This window comes from Carassius gibelio, chromosome B6 (genome assembly GCF_023724105.1).
Source record: "Carassius gibelio isolate Cgi1373 ecotype wild population from Czech Republic chromosome B6, carGib1.2-hapl.c, whole genome shotgun sequence".
In the NCBI taxonomy this organism is placed as follows: Eukaryota; Metazoa; Chordata; class Actinopteri; order Cypriniformes; family Cyprinidae; genus Carassius; species Carassius gibelio.
Window position 1 is genome coordinate 25,636,417 of NC_068401.1, and position 13,573 is coordinate 25,649,989.

The window sequence follows — 13,573 nt, forward strand, 5'->3', positions numbered from 1 at the left end:
GATATATAGTAGACATTTGAACACTACAAGGTAATCGTCTAAATGTATTAATTTAACATTTTAATTGCATCTTAAGTACAAATAGATATCCACTCGTGTGATCAACAACGATTTCCTCCACTAAGCAAAAAACTGTAATTGGTTCATCCTGACAATCGCTGAGAAAAGTAACGGGTACCACGCGCCATCATATTTACAGACATTTTCGAACAATTTGAAAAAGAATGTTTAATTAAATAACAAAAATACGTTAAAAGCATGCAAAAATTACATAATAAAGTACGCTTGCACGGACAAGAGCTTTGTCTTTGTGAAGTTCCACTACAATACGCATGTGCACAGCAGAGATATGCATGTACATATGGTTAGTTAGAAATACAAGTATAAATAATCTATTGAGCATTGCATTTTCTTTTTTACCAAATATTTCTGCGAGTGAAATAATTCTACTTTTACTTCAATCCACAACAGTTTAGAGCTCCGTGGACTTTGTGATTATGTCGCCACCTCATGTTTGTGTTTTGAACGGCATTCTGCGCAATACATTGTGGGATACACTGTCATGGCGGCGCCCTTACAACAGAAATGACATCTGACTTCAGATATTATTTGCTAAAGTTGATTTTATCTTCACACCTCTGCTTCCGAAGTCTGTATACTGAATGAATTCAGCGGTGCCTGTGTTGAGTGCATTTCCTCTTATTTAGTAAGTAGAAAACGTCACATGAAGGGAAATAATCATGCTGTTAATCTGCCTTGAGCTGCTGTAATGTAATATAACGAACTGTAACATAATGTCAGCTTAACAGATGTATGTAAAGATACAAAAAGTGCCTGTTATTAGCGTGTGGTTTATGATTACTTATAATTATTTATTATGGCTATACCATTTTATATAAACATATTCTGTGCTAATACAAAGTCTTTGGTCATGTACCATGGTAATACCATGGTGTTCTTTGAATTGGCTGGAGTACCATGTAAATACAGTGACCTGGATTAATGCACTATTTGCACATTATCTGTATATAAGCTGTAGCTTAATTTTTCTTTTTAAATGAGAAAATCTGCAATGAAGCGGATAGCAGGCTTGATTGGCAGGACTGCAGTGTCCTGTTGGCATCATGGGAGCCCACATTTTCCCCCTCTACCTGCACGGGCCCCTGGACCTCCTTACACCTGTCCACAGATCCGACACCTGGCTGCAAAACAGGTCAGTCTCAAAATGTCAAAGCCTTCGCTAATGTTTTTCAGAATAGTTTGAATGCCTTGCGTGCATGCGCTGAGCAGAATGTGCTTTGTTTGTCCTGCTGTAGAATAAGGGCCAGTTCAAAGGTCAGAAGATCAAATCCAAACCAGTCAAACTAGAGAAACAACAGAAGCAGGAGGTGGAGATCAAGCAGAGGATGACTGTGTCAGAACTCGCCAAGGCCATGAACAAAGACATTGGTGAGTGTTACCGTGATATGGCCACATGCTCACTAACGCTGCATTTATTTCAATAAAATAGGATTAAAAACAGCAATATTGTGAAACGTTATTACAATTCAAATTAGCTTTTAGTTTTCAATTTTAATGTATTTTAAAATTTAATTTATTTATTTGATCAAAGCTGAATTTTCAGCATCATAAACTAAATTTTCAGTGTCACATGATCCTTTAGAAATCATTCTAATATGCTGATTTGTCGCTTTGGGAAAAAAAATCTCATTATTATCAATGTTGAGAACAGTTTTGCTGCTTCATATTTTTATGGAAACTGCAATCCTTTTTTTTAGGAGTCTTTGACAAATATAAAGTTCAAAATAACTGCATTTATTAAAAATAGCAATCTTTTGTAGCACTGTTATTTACTTTTAATCAATTACATCCACCCATGCTAAATAAAATGAATTTCTGCCAAATAAAATATCTTACAGGCCCCAAATGGTAATAACAGTTGTGTATGTCTGTGTTAGATCACGTCTATGAGGCCCTGCTCAACACAGATGTCGTTTTGGACGAGATGGAGCCCGACACCGTGCTGGAGGAGACCTGGATCAAAGAAGCAGTAAAGAGATCGGGGATGAAACACAAATGGGCCAAACTCGTAGAAACCAAAGTCCGAGAAAACAAAGACATCCAGAGACAGTGAGAACAATTTAAAAACGAGTTTAAATATGTATCATTTGTCCCTTTCTGTAATTTCTGTTTGAACTGTGGTCAGAGCTGCCCCAGATCCCGCTCAGTTAGTTCCTCGAGCTCCAGTGGTGACCATCATGGGTCACGTAGACCACGGGAAGACCACCCTGCTGGACAGCCTGAGGAAGAGTCAGATCGCTGCACAGGAGGCGGGGGGAATCACGCAACACATCGGAGCGTTTCGGGGTACTGTACACCTCAAGCGCTATTTAGAGTTTAGTCTTTATTCTCAGAGACCCGGTGCAGCAGAATTGTAGAATATAATTTGAATGAAGCAATTAAATAATAACTCATTATCACTAAATATTAGTAAAAACTCACATAACTATAGCTGACACTGAATTTTAACCCTCAAAAGTTTTGGCTTTTGGTTGTTTGGTTGCTTGTTCAAGTAAAACGCAATGGTCATAGCACACGACACAAACCCAATTCGCAACGCTTTTGGAACAAATTGATATATTTATAAAGTACGTACCCAAGTGTAGCAAAAATGCGACGCTGGAGATCAGTACTCAAATCTGTTGCTGCTGTCACACAATAGAGCCTATTCAATTAAAGATACAATATTTTATTAATATAGGACAGTTGAGTACACACACCTCCAACACACATTTAAGTTCCCACAACTTGTAAAAGTGCATGTAGCATCCAATGACCCTTTAAAAAAATATGTTGAATCGTACCGTATTTTCCGGACTATAAGTCGCACTTTTTTTCATAGTTTGGCTGGTCCTGCGACTTATAGTCAGGTGCGACTTATTTATCAAAATTAATTTGACATAAATCAAGAGAAATGAACTAACTGAAAACATTACCGTCTCCAGCCGCGAGAGGGCGATCTATACTGCTCAGTGCTCCTGTAGTCTACCACTGAACACAAAAAGCGCCCTCTCGTGTCTGTGGAAGGTAATGTTTTCTCTTAGTTCTTGGTTCTAAATAAATGCGACTTATATATGTTTTTTTCCTCGTCATGACGTATTTTTGGACTGATGCGACTTATACTCTGGTGCGACTTATAGTCCGAAAAATACGGTAAAAAGAAAATGTGCATCATGAATATCAAAGCTTTTCTCTCTGAGGGTTAAACTTAAGACAAATAGTAGGTTTCTTGACCCCCAGCAATAATTTCCCAGTAACATGTGCTGTTCTTTTTGGCTTTCTCTGTGCTAAGCAAGCACATTTTGTGATCAAATGAGTCTGTTTCCTGTTCAGTTGAGCTGCCCTCAGGTGAGAAGATCACTTTTCTGGACACACCCGGTCATGCAGCGTTTTCTGCCATGCGTGCGCGTGGAGCCATGGTCACTGATATAGTCATCCTGGTGGTTGCAGCTGATGATGGTGTGATGAACCAGACTATTGAGTCCATACAGCATGCCAAAAAAGCCAAAGGTAATATGCAGTTTAAAATTATGATTGAAATTACAATTATAATAAATTTAATCCGGTTTTATATAAATGTTTTTATATTTATTTTATTGTTTTTACACACACACACACACACACACGTTTGTTTTTGTGAAAAGTGGGGACATCGCATAGGCGTAATGGTTTTTATACTGTACAAACTGTGTATTCTATGGCTCTTCACCAATTCTACACCTAACCCTAACCCTCACAGGAAACTTTGTGCATTTTTACTTTCTCAAAAAAAAACTCATTCTGTATGATTTATAAGCGTTTTGAAAAATGGGGACATGGGTTATGTCCTCATAAGTCACCCTCTCCTTGTAATACCTGTTTCATACCCATGTCATTATACAGAGTTGTGTCCTGATATGTCACACACACACACACACACACACACATATATATATATATATATATATATATATATATATATATATATATATATATATATATAGAAAATTGTTATCATTACATTATTATCAATTTTGTGAAGAAGCATAATTATGTGTTTTGATCTACAGTGCCGATTATCGTTGCTGTGAATAAATGTGATAAACCTCATGCCGACCCCCAACGCGTGAAAGAGGAGCTTGTAGGCCATGATGTCATCTGTGAGGAGTTTGGTGGGGAAATACAGGCCATCCATGTGTCTGCATTAAAGGTACCATGGTCCCGCCTAATATTTAGACTCTTATTCCACCCTTAAAATATTTTATGTTATTAGATAACATCAGTAATCACATAATAGCAAAACAAATGTTGACAGGGATTTGTCAGTGTTAATATTTGTTCACTGTTTGTATGTAGATTTTGGTACCGGATCACATGACTTTGGAATTATTATATGTGAATATGGCAGCTATTAGGAAGTGATTTCTCTTCAGGGGGATCATTTAGTAGAGCTGGCTGAAGCCACGGTGACGCTGGCAGAGGTCCTGGAGCTGAAGGGCGACCCCACAGGCCTGGTGGAGGGGACGGTCATCGAGAGCCGCTCAGACAAAGGCAAAGGGTGAGTGTGAACGAGACATCCGTACACTGCCAGAGATTCATGAGAACTACACGTTATATTACATCAGCTGGTGTGTTTCCACAGGCCGGTGACCACAGCCATCATCCAGCGCGGCACTCTGAGGAAAGGCTGTACGCTGGTGGCAGGAAAGTGCTGGGCTAAAGTGCGCTTCATGTTTGATGAGTATAATCAGGTCATGAGTGAGGCCGGACCCAGCATCCCTGTGGAGATCGTGGGCTGGAAGGATCTTCCCTCTGCTGGCGAGGAGATCCTGGAGGTGGAATCAGAGGTGTCTTAAAAACCTTTGCAGAGAGCCTTAGTCTACATTTTTGGAGCATTTTGTGTGATACTACTGGTCAAAAGTTTGAAATCAGTAAGATTTTTTAATCTTTAAAAATGTCTCTTATGCTCAGAACCAAGGCTGCATTTATTTGATCAAAGATACTGTAATATTGTGAAATATTATTACTATTTAAAACAACTGTTTTCTGTTTTATTCTAAAATATTTAAAATGTAATTTATTCCTGGTGCAAAGCTGTATTTTCAGCATCATTACTCCAGTCTTCAGTGTCATGTGATCCTTCAGAAATCTAATGTTTTTTTTAGTCTTACACCAAACTTTTGAACAGCAGTTTCATAGTTTCTACAAAAATATTAAGCAGCAAAAACTATTTCTAACGTTTGCTATTAATAAAAAAGGAAGGATCATGTGACACTGAAGACTGGAGAATTATGCTGAAAATTAAGCTTTGATCACAGGAATAAATTACATTCTAAAATATATTCGCATAGAAAACAGTTATTTTAAATTGTAATAATATTTCACAAATTAACAGTTTTTTTTTTTTTTTTTTTTTAGCGTATGAGACTACTTTCAGAAGCATTCAAAAATCTTACTGATTGTAAACTTTTGAGCAGTAGTCTGATATGTTATGACAGATTTTCACACAGAGCTTTTTCCCCTCTCTCAGCAAAGGGCCCGTGAGGTGGTGGAGTGGCGCAGCTACATGGAAGAGCAGGACAAGATGAAAGAAGACCAGCAGGTCATCGAAGCCAAGCAGAAGCAGCATCAGGAGAGCTATAAGAAGGACAGGGAGAGCATGGCCCATCTCTCCTGGAGACAGAGGAGGGCGGCCCTGTACCGGGCCAACAAACACAAACTCTCCCACAGGCTCAGTGAGAAAACGGAGATGGAGGAACTCACACTGCCCATCATCGTCAAAGGTTAGATCACAGATCCTCTGCTTTAAGAAGAGTTGGATCATTTTAGCAAAACATTCAAGCCAAAATTAAATGCATGATCAATTGTTCACAATAATATCAATAACACGCATTTAATATATATGTACAGTAGAAGGATGATTTCCATTTCATGGCTGACCAATAATATTTCATGATGGGCAAAATGAAGCTCCACACTAAATTATTTAAATCAGAACGGGGCGTTAGAAGGGTGCTAAGTGCGTATTGTGTGACTGGCTGCATTTTTAGGTGATGTGGACGGCTCAGTGGAGGCGATTTTGAACATCCTGGAGAGTTACGATGCTGATGATCAGTGTGAGCTGGATGTGGTACATTTCGGTGTGGGCGACATCTCAGAAAGAGACATTAACTTGGCAGAGACGTTCTCAGGTAGGAATCCACAACAGCCACTGGAAAAGAAATCACTGCTTTCATTCACTCAGATCAGTGCTTCTCAACCAGAGACCCCCCTGTGGGACCCCCACACTCTTCCAAATGCCGTAAATTGGCATAAAATAATTTGAAATAAGTTATAACAGCTAAAAAATACCGTAAGATAAAAGTGTCGTCATATTTATTATTGAATTCAGTAACTAGATTTTTATTTAGGAACCAGAGTTCAAACTTGGGAAAACCTGGATATATGATGACATTTTATTTATTTATTTCTGGAATATTAATGCAGTTTAAAAAAGTCATGGAAATTTGCTTAATGAATATAAATTGATCTAGTGACAAGTTCCTTTGAAAAAAAACAATCAGAAATGACTAGAATAGTTATAAATTAGACTTTTATAGTTATAGAAATGTGAAAGTATATAACTAATAAAAAGCATAAAACAAGTACATTCATCAGAGATATGCTACTCATGGTTTGTATGAAAGTTTGAAAATGAGCAGCTTTGTAATTACAGCAAAATTACCAGAAATATCTTGAAGACTTTCAGTTATCATCCTTGATTACCACTGATTTAGAGCCTTTAAATAAACTATTGTTTGAATTTTCGGTTTGCTTTGTTAAAGTGTCAAACTTTCTGCTTTTTTCTTGAATCTTCTCTCTATCCCTCATTGTTCAGGAACCATATATGGGTTCAATGTCGTGGCAAATAAATCGATTCAGCAGATGGCTGCAAAGAAGGGCATTCCCTTAAGATTACACAGAGTCATCTACAAACTCATAGACGAACTCAAAGACGAGCTGAGCAACAAACTGACCCCAAGCACAGAGGAAAATATCATCGGTGAGCTTAACTTAAACAGCACATATGGATGATTTTAAACACTATTTTTCTATTAAAAGATGATTCTTAAGCTTCTCCAGTCATGCTTCCCTTACAAGCAGGCCTAGATATATAATATATGAGGACTTTCCTGCACAGATTTGATCTGCAGATTAAAACATAAACACAGTAAAATGTGTTTAAGTGGAGCTGAGTGCTACGGACAACATTGGTAACTGAAAGCATGACCAATTAGTCAAAATACTTCTGTAAAATGAACATCACTGAAACAGACACTTAAACCAGTGCTGTGTAAATGAAAGAATGAGGTTGGCTGTCTTTCTTGCCCTTTAGCATTGTGTTTTCTCCCTCACGCTTCAGGTGAGGCCTCGGTTCTGGCCACGTTTGATGTGACGGTTGGGAAAAAGAAGATCCCAGTGGCGGGCTGTCGAGTTCAGAAGGGCCAACTGGACAAAAAGATGAAATTCAGACTTGTTCGAGGGAGAAACATTCTTTGGGAAGGTAAACTTATGCCAGTTAGCTGTTAAATACATCCTAAAAAAAATTTTTTTCATGCATTTGTTTCCTCCTTCAGGATCCGTGACTACTCTGAAACATCTGAAGGATGATGTTCTGACAGTAAAGACAGGCATGGAATGTGGTCTCTCTCTAGATAACGAAGAACTTGAATACAAACCTGGGGATGAAATTATTTGTTACAGTGAATCTGAGATCAAACAGAAAATTTCTTGGGATCCGGGTTTTTAAGGGACTGCATTTGGATCAGTATACTATGATGATGATCTAGTTTGCATGCACCTGCAGTAGCTATAAAAAAGCTAGCTGAAGCAAACCTACAGTCACCAACAGATAATCATTTAAAAAGAAAAAAAGTGAAATTTGATTGTTTTCATTTTGACTTTAGATATCAAGACTGAAATAAGTGTACATAATGTATCTTGTAATGTAAATAAAAATGAAGAAGAGACATTTTCAAAAAGTTTTTTTTTTTTTTTTTTTTAAGTATTATTTTCATCCCACTTCACAGATTTCATATATTTACATTGTAATACATTGAACAATACATTAAATATATTTTTAGAAGTCAAGATGGAAATTAAATTCCTGGAATATGGGGCAAAAACCACACACACATCTCATTTAAGGAATGTAAAGTTAAAAGCTAACATCTTATCTTTGTTCCCTCAAAATCTGTCATTTATAAGAACCAGGGTTCCCAAACTTGGATATATTCAAATTTTAAGTGTAATTTCCAGAACCGATTTTTTTTATTTTATAGAATCTTACGTCATGTGCATTTTATGATAAATATAATTTTTCTAGATGTCTCAAGCTCTAAAATATTTTGATATGCATAAATTATATTTATGGTAAAAGAATATTTCAGTGCAAAATGAAAGATTACCCATCTAAAATAGCGTTTGTATTCTGCATGTCCTGTTACCAAGCATCATGAGTTTGTTTTTTAACATTATCACTTTATCCAACTTCTCACTTTAGCATTTTAGTTTTAATGCCTAATAACGTTAAAACACCCAAAAAAGTTCTATTAAACAAGACTCAAGAGACTTTTCAATGTGGCAGGCCAATTTTATTTACAAAGTACAAATTCAGAACAGACAATCTCCTGTATTACACAGAGCATGTTGTCAGGACTGTACTTCACTTGTCCTCTGGTTTGTTGAAGCAGTAAGTCAGGCAGCACTTCCCGCAGTAATGACGGTCAAAGTGGCTAGCCATAAACACCCCGGCTCCACACTCATCTGCTGGACACTCACGGCGCAGGCGGTGGATCTTGCCGTTCTCATCAACCTGAGGATCAAGATAGACAGCATGAAATCATACAAGCAACTCCCAAAGCAGAACACATGCAGCTGGCAAAAAAAAAAAAAAAAGACTGTCTGAATCTCACTGTTAAACTGACCTTGTAATATTTGAGCACCGCGAGCTTGACCTTCTTTCTCTTGTGCTTGTTCTTCTTGGGGGTGGTGTAGGACTTCTTCTTCCTCTTCTTAGCACCACCACGCAGTCTCAGCACAAGATGCAGTGTGGACTCCTGAATGCATAATCAATGAAGTTAGTTGAAGTATATTACATGATGGGAAAAGCAATGAACCTAAAATTCTATTTGACTTGTTCCATTATTCACTAACCTTCTGAATGTTGTAGTCAGACAGGGTGCGTCCATCCTCCAGCTGTTTGCCAGCAAAGATCAACCTCTGCTGATCAGGAGGGATCCCTGCATTCAATACATGCAGCAGTCAGTCTTTTGTCATAACGTCTGCAATGCTGTTAAGTGTGTACATGCATGCATAATATATATATATATATATACACAAAAACATGCACACTCATCAAAATTATCTTAAGTCCTGTGTGTTCTTGTCTTAGGACCACCTTGGTTAACTCATTTATAGGAGTAAACCAAGAGGTTAATATAAGTATAATATAAAGGTTAATACAAATATATATAGAGAGAGAGGGGAACTTACCTTCCTTGTCTTGAATCTTAGCCTTGACATTTTCAATAGTATCAGAGGGCTCAACCTATAACATATGTAGTAGAGATACATATTTATCTTAAATAATAGTAAACTGCACCAAAAACAAAAAGCTATGTATCATTAACCTACGGGAGAACAAGGGAAATCAAACTTCAAATTTACCAAATCACAAACCACTGACTCAGGTCGAATCCTGATATTTCTGGTGTTTTTTTGTTGTTGTTGTTGAACATTTTGAATTTAAAAAGAAGTCGTTGATACGTTTTTTAAATTACTAATCTGATATCTTATGTAGATGAACAATTCTTACTGTAATGGACACCTATTAATATTTAATATGTGAACTTAACTAAATTTCAGTTTAAACTGCACAGTTAAATATATCCATTTATATTAAGCATTCAATTGTTGTATGCACATTTTTTACATACAACACACATTTATTTCCAGTCTCCTCTAGGGATACTGTACCAATGTAACGTTAGCGAGCCACATGACTTGACGATAGCATTATTTAGGTCTTCCGTATAACGTTAAATATAAAAATACAGCATTTATTTCCATCATAACTCTATATATCCTAAAAAAAAAGATATAATGTAATATCATAGGCCCAGCTTTGCAGTAAATTAAAAGCTGGCGTGTCGAAGTGTCTCGTGTGGCTCGTCTGCGCCTCACCTCGAGGGTGATGGTTTTCCCCGTTAGGGTTTTCACGAAAATCTGCATGTTTGTGTTCAATCCACCTGCGTACAAGACATAAGTAAATGTTTCTGGGTCATTTTAAAGCATTTATATATGCGAATATCATATTTATTTCGCCATTGTTCGGTCGTTACCGTCACTCACCACCAGCTCTTAGATGGCGGAAATCGAAAAGGGTCCTTCAAACGGAACAGCGTGCTCTTCAGTGCTGTTAGGCTGCCCGACAAACTGCCTAAAGAGAAAACTAATCACACACAAAAAAAAGTTTTAGTCAGTATTTAACAGTGTTCAAATGCTTCATTTCGGTTTTTAACTAGCATTATAAACGCCGCTATTTTAACCATTAACATATAACTGTTAACTATAGCATTTTGTATTTACATGTTTTTAATAATGTTAAAATCCAATATTTTAATGATAATGAACACATTAATTACAGTGTCTGCAGATTCAAACATTATGTCGACTGATAAATGTGTATCTCTACAGCTAAAACATTTAGTCTATTTCCTCAAAAACACCTTGCCCCATAGAATAAAATCTCATGTTTTTTTCTTCTTCATTTATTTATTTATTTACTTTTAGTAAACGGCATTTTAAAACTTTGCCGTCTAGGTTTTGTACCCATAGACTGTATAAAATTTTAGGTTGTAGGCTACTGTTTCGATTATATTTTTGTATTCGGCAGAACTGTATATCCGGCAGGCACCAGGGGCGCTATAACAATTGGCACTCTGTTTATATACAGTCTATGGTGGCTGGTGGCAGTCTATGGCTGCACTACATAAATGTTGAAAGAAGAGGATTTGAGAGCTGCCCACAAGTAATGAAAAATGTGGTCACTTTTTTCATATTGCTCTTTCACATGCATGTAGTTACAAAGTCTTCCTGATGAGCATGCTAAGGTTTTTCTTCCTCTTCGATGTAGGCCTAGACTATTACATGATACATCCCAGTCCTTTATGAACCATATGGTTTTTGTCCAATATACCAGTTAACTGCACAACACTTCTTAAGTGAATATTGTGTGAGCTTGGTTTTGTAACCAGAGGCAACAGCCAGTTCATAACATGGCTCCTGTTTCATCTCTCATTGCCAAAAATCTAATATTTTGCTCTGCAGAACTGCAGAATGAGGGAACTGAGCGTTTTGTAGTTGTGCATTGTAGTTGAGTTTCTGAAAAGCATGATCATATATACGTCAGCACACCATTTAAAAGAATGTAGCACATTAATACTCTTATTTACACTTGAATATGCAATGGCCTTTAGATACAAAACAAGTGACCCAGCAGGCATGAGTTATTACTGTTGACATCTAGATGCTAAGATGTTATAGAGTTGCTCCATGAAGAAAGCAGCCAGTGCAAGCCTGAAAAACTGTGTGTGCCATGACACGTGTTCCAAAAACAGGACTGTCTCCGCCTGCCCTGTGATAAATGCTCAGGGGGAAGGAGCAAGCAAAACAGATCACAGCTGAGAAACAAGAGTGGTGTCAGATCTAAACAGCAGTGTAGTTGTAGGTCTCACATGAGAGAGCAGTATTTCTGCATCTATGAATACTCCCAGACAAAAAATAGTTTGCCCCCATACATATAGGCTACAGTTTATGGGGTGACATGAAGAATCAGAAACTGAGACACACTTAGATGTCAAGAAACCTGCAAAGCTACTATGAAAAGTTTTAGCCACTTGTGTAAGAAAATGCTGTAAAGTGAGGGTGCTTTCAAAAATGTCTACACATGTCTAAAACAGATTTTGTACTTGGTACATTTGTGCATAGTTTTTCAGGTAGCTTTGCAGGTCTCTTCATGTCATTCCAGACAGACTGCATGATGATGAGATCAGATCTCTCTGTGTGGTGCACTGGCTGCTGTCGATCTCACTGGATTATTACAATTGATGGCAAAAATTACAAAAATAATGTTTTGGAAACTGACACGCTAGCAATATATATACATTTTTAATTTCAGTTTAAGTTTTAGTATTTTTCAGTGCTTTAACTTAGTTTCAACAAAAACAAAATGAATGAGGTTGAGTAAAAACAGAATTTTCAATATTCTTTCGCTTATAACACACTGTTTACTTTTCATGGGGAGCTTCCTGCATCATATCCTAAATCTTCAATTTAGGATATGATGCATGAACGTTCAGTGTAGTAACATCTCAGCAATTATAATGAGTCTGACTTCTATAAACAAGGCAGTTCCTGGAAAAATCCCCTAAGCCATGACTAATGTTATTATTGGGTTGTTTGTATGTTATATAGAATTAAATAGTTGAAGATAAGCTTGTGCAGTGTGATAATAAGGGATTCTTTGCTTATGTAAATGATGTTCATTGCCAAGTGAAGCCACACCCCTGCTGTAAGTGAGTCTGGATGAGTTTTAAGTGTAGATCACAGTTCATTGCACTGCAAATTCCACTGTTAAAAACCAGCCAGATTCTTCTTCCAAATTTGGAACAACAAACCCGCAAAACACCCTGAAGAGAAGAAGACTAATGTTACTCTCAATGAAACCTCCTGATATATCAGTTTTCTATGAGTGGGATGTCTCTTCCTCCCTATAATACCTTTGACACTTTACATTTCAGGGATAGTGTATGGATGCCATTTGACTGATTTGCTTAAAATCATGGTAATTTGTCATTAAAAGGATAGTGCACCCAAGAATGAAAATGCTGTCAACATTTACTCACTCATCAAATTGTTCCAAACGCCTGAGTTTCTCTCTTCTGTTCTGCACAAAAAAGTTATTTTGAAGAATGTTACTAACTAAACAGTTGACGTTAGCAATTGAATTCTAAGGTATGGAAAAAAAATACTATGGAAGTCAATTGCTACCATCAATTGTTTGGTTTGCAACATTCTTCAAAATATCTTATTTTTGTGTGTGTGTGTGTGTGTGTGTGTGTGTTCAACAGAAGAAGAAAAAACTGCTGAGTTAATGATGACAGAATTTGGGTGAACTATCCCTTTAATAGGCCTATTTCTACTTTCCATTCTAATAATCACCAATGTGAACAGCAATCGGCTGCTTAAAGCCATGCTAAAGTATGTTGGGAATTTAAAGACTAAATCCAGGATGGCGTGACCTTACTTATGGGTGGCTTAATTAGAACACAACACATAACAATAACAATGAACCTTAGATCATCAAAGATCAAGATGATTGTGGATGTTTAAGAAAGGAAAGTCTGGGTGACTCCCTTTTCCCCTACTTAGTATGACTAAGATGATAGCACTCAGTTTTTGTGGGAAATAAGTATTGCACTACACTGACTCA

At 37.1% G+C, this 13,573-nt stretch overlaps 2 protein-coding genes across 3 annotated transcripts; one reads left to right on the plus strand and one right to left on the minus strand.

The window, feature by feature from the left end:
- Window positions 1–527: 527 nt before the first annotated feature.
- Window positions 528–8,048, plus strand: mtif2 (mitochondrial translational initiation factor 2). The gene is made up of 14 exons (XM_052559299.1): window positions 528–706; window positions 1,063–1,213; window positions 1,317–1,449; window positions 1,959–2,130; window positions 2,207–2,367; window positions 3,394–3,570; window positions 4,110–4,249; window positions 4,473–4,597; window positions 4,682–4,886; window positions 5,570–5,822; window positions 6,090–6,230; window positions 6,917–7,081; window positions 7,442–7,582; window positions 7,656–8,048. The coding sequence occupies exons 2-14, from the start codon at window positions 1,073–1,075 to the stop codon at window positions 7,826–7,828; spliced, it is 2,127 nt and encodes a 708-aa protein (XP_052415259.1). The 5' UTR covers window positions 528–706; window positions 1,063–1,072; the 3' UTR covers window positions 7,829–8,048.
- Window positions 8,049–8,650: 602 nt separating this feature from the next.
- Window positions 8,651–10,476, minus strand: rps27a (ribosomal protein S27a). 2 transcript variants are annotated; one of them, XM_052559300.1, is made up of 6 exons: window positions 10,432–10,476; window positions 10,264–10,328; window positions 9,574–9,628; window positions 9,235–9,320; window positions 9,006–9,137; window positions 8,651–8,893 (listed from the first exon to the last, which is right to left on the minus strand). In XM_052559300.1, the coding sequence occupies exons 2-6, from the start codon at window positions 10,309–10,311 to the stop codon at window positions 8,744–8,746; spliced, it is 471 nt and encodes a 156-aa protein (XP_052415260.1). In that variant the 5' UTR covers window positions 10,312–10,328; window positions 10,432–10,476; the 3' UTR covers window positions 8,651–8,743. The 2 variants fall into 2 exon arrangements, with proteins under 2 accessions (XP_052415260.1, XP_052415261.1); XM_052559301.1 differs by having other exon boundaries at window positions 10,422–10,461.
- Between the last annotated feature and the right edge of the window lie 3,097 nt (window positions 10,477–13,573).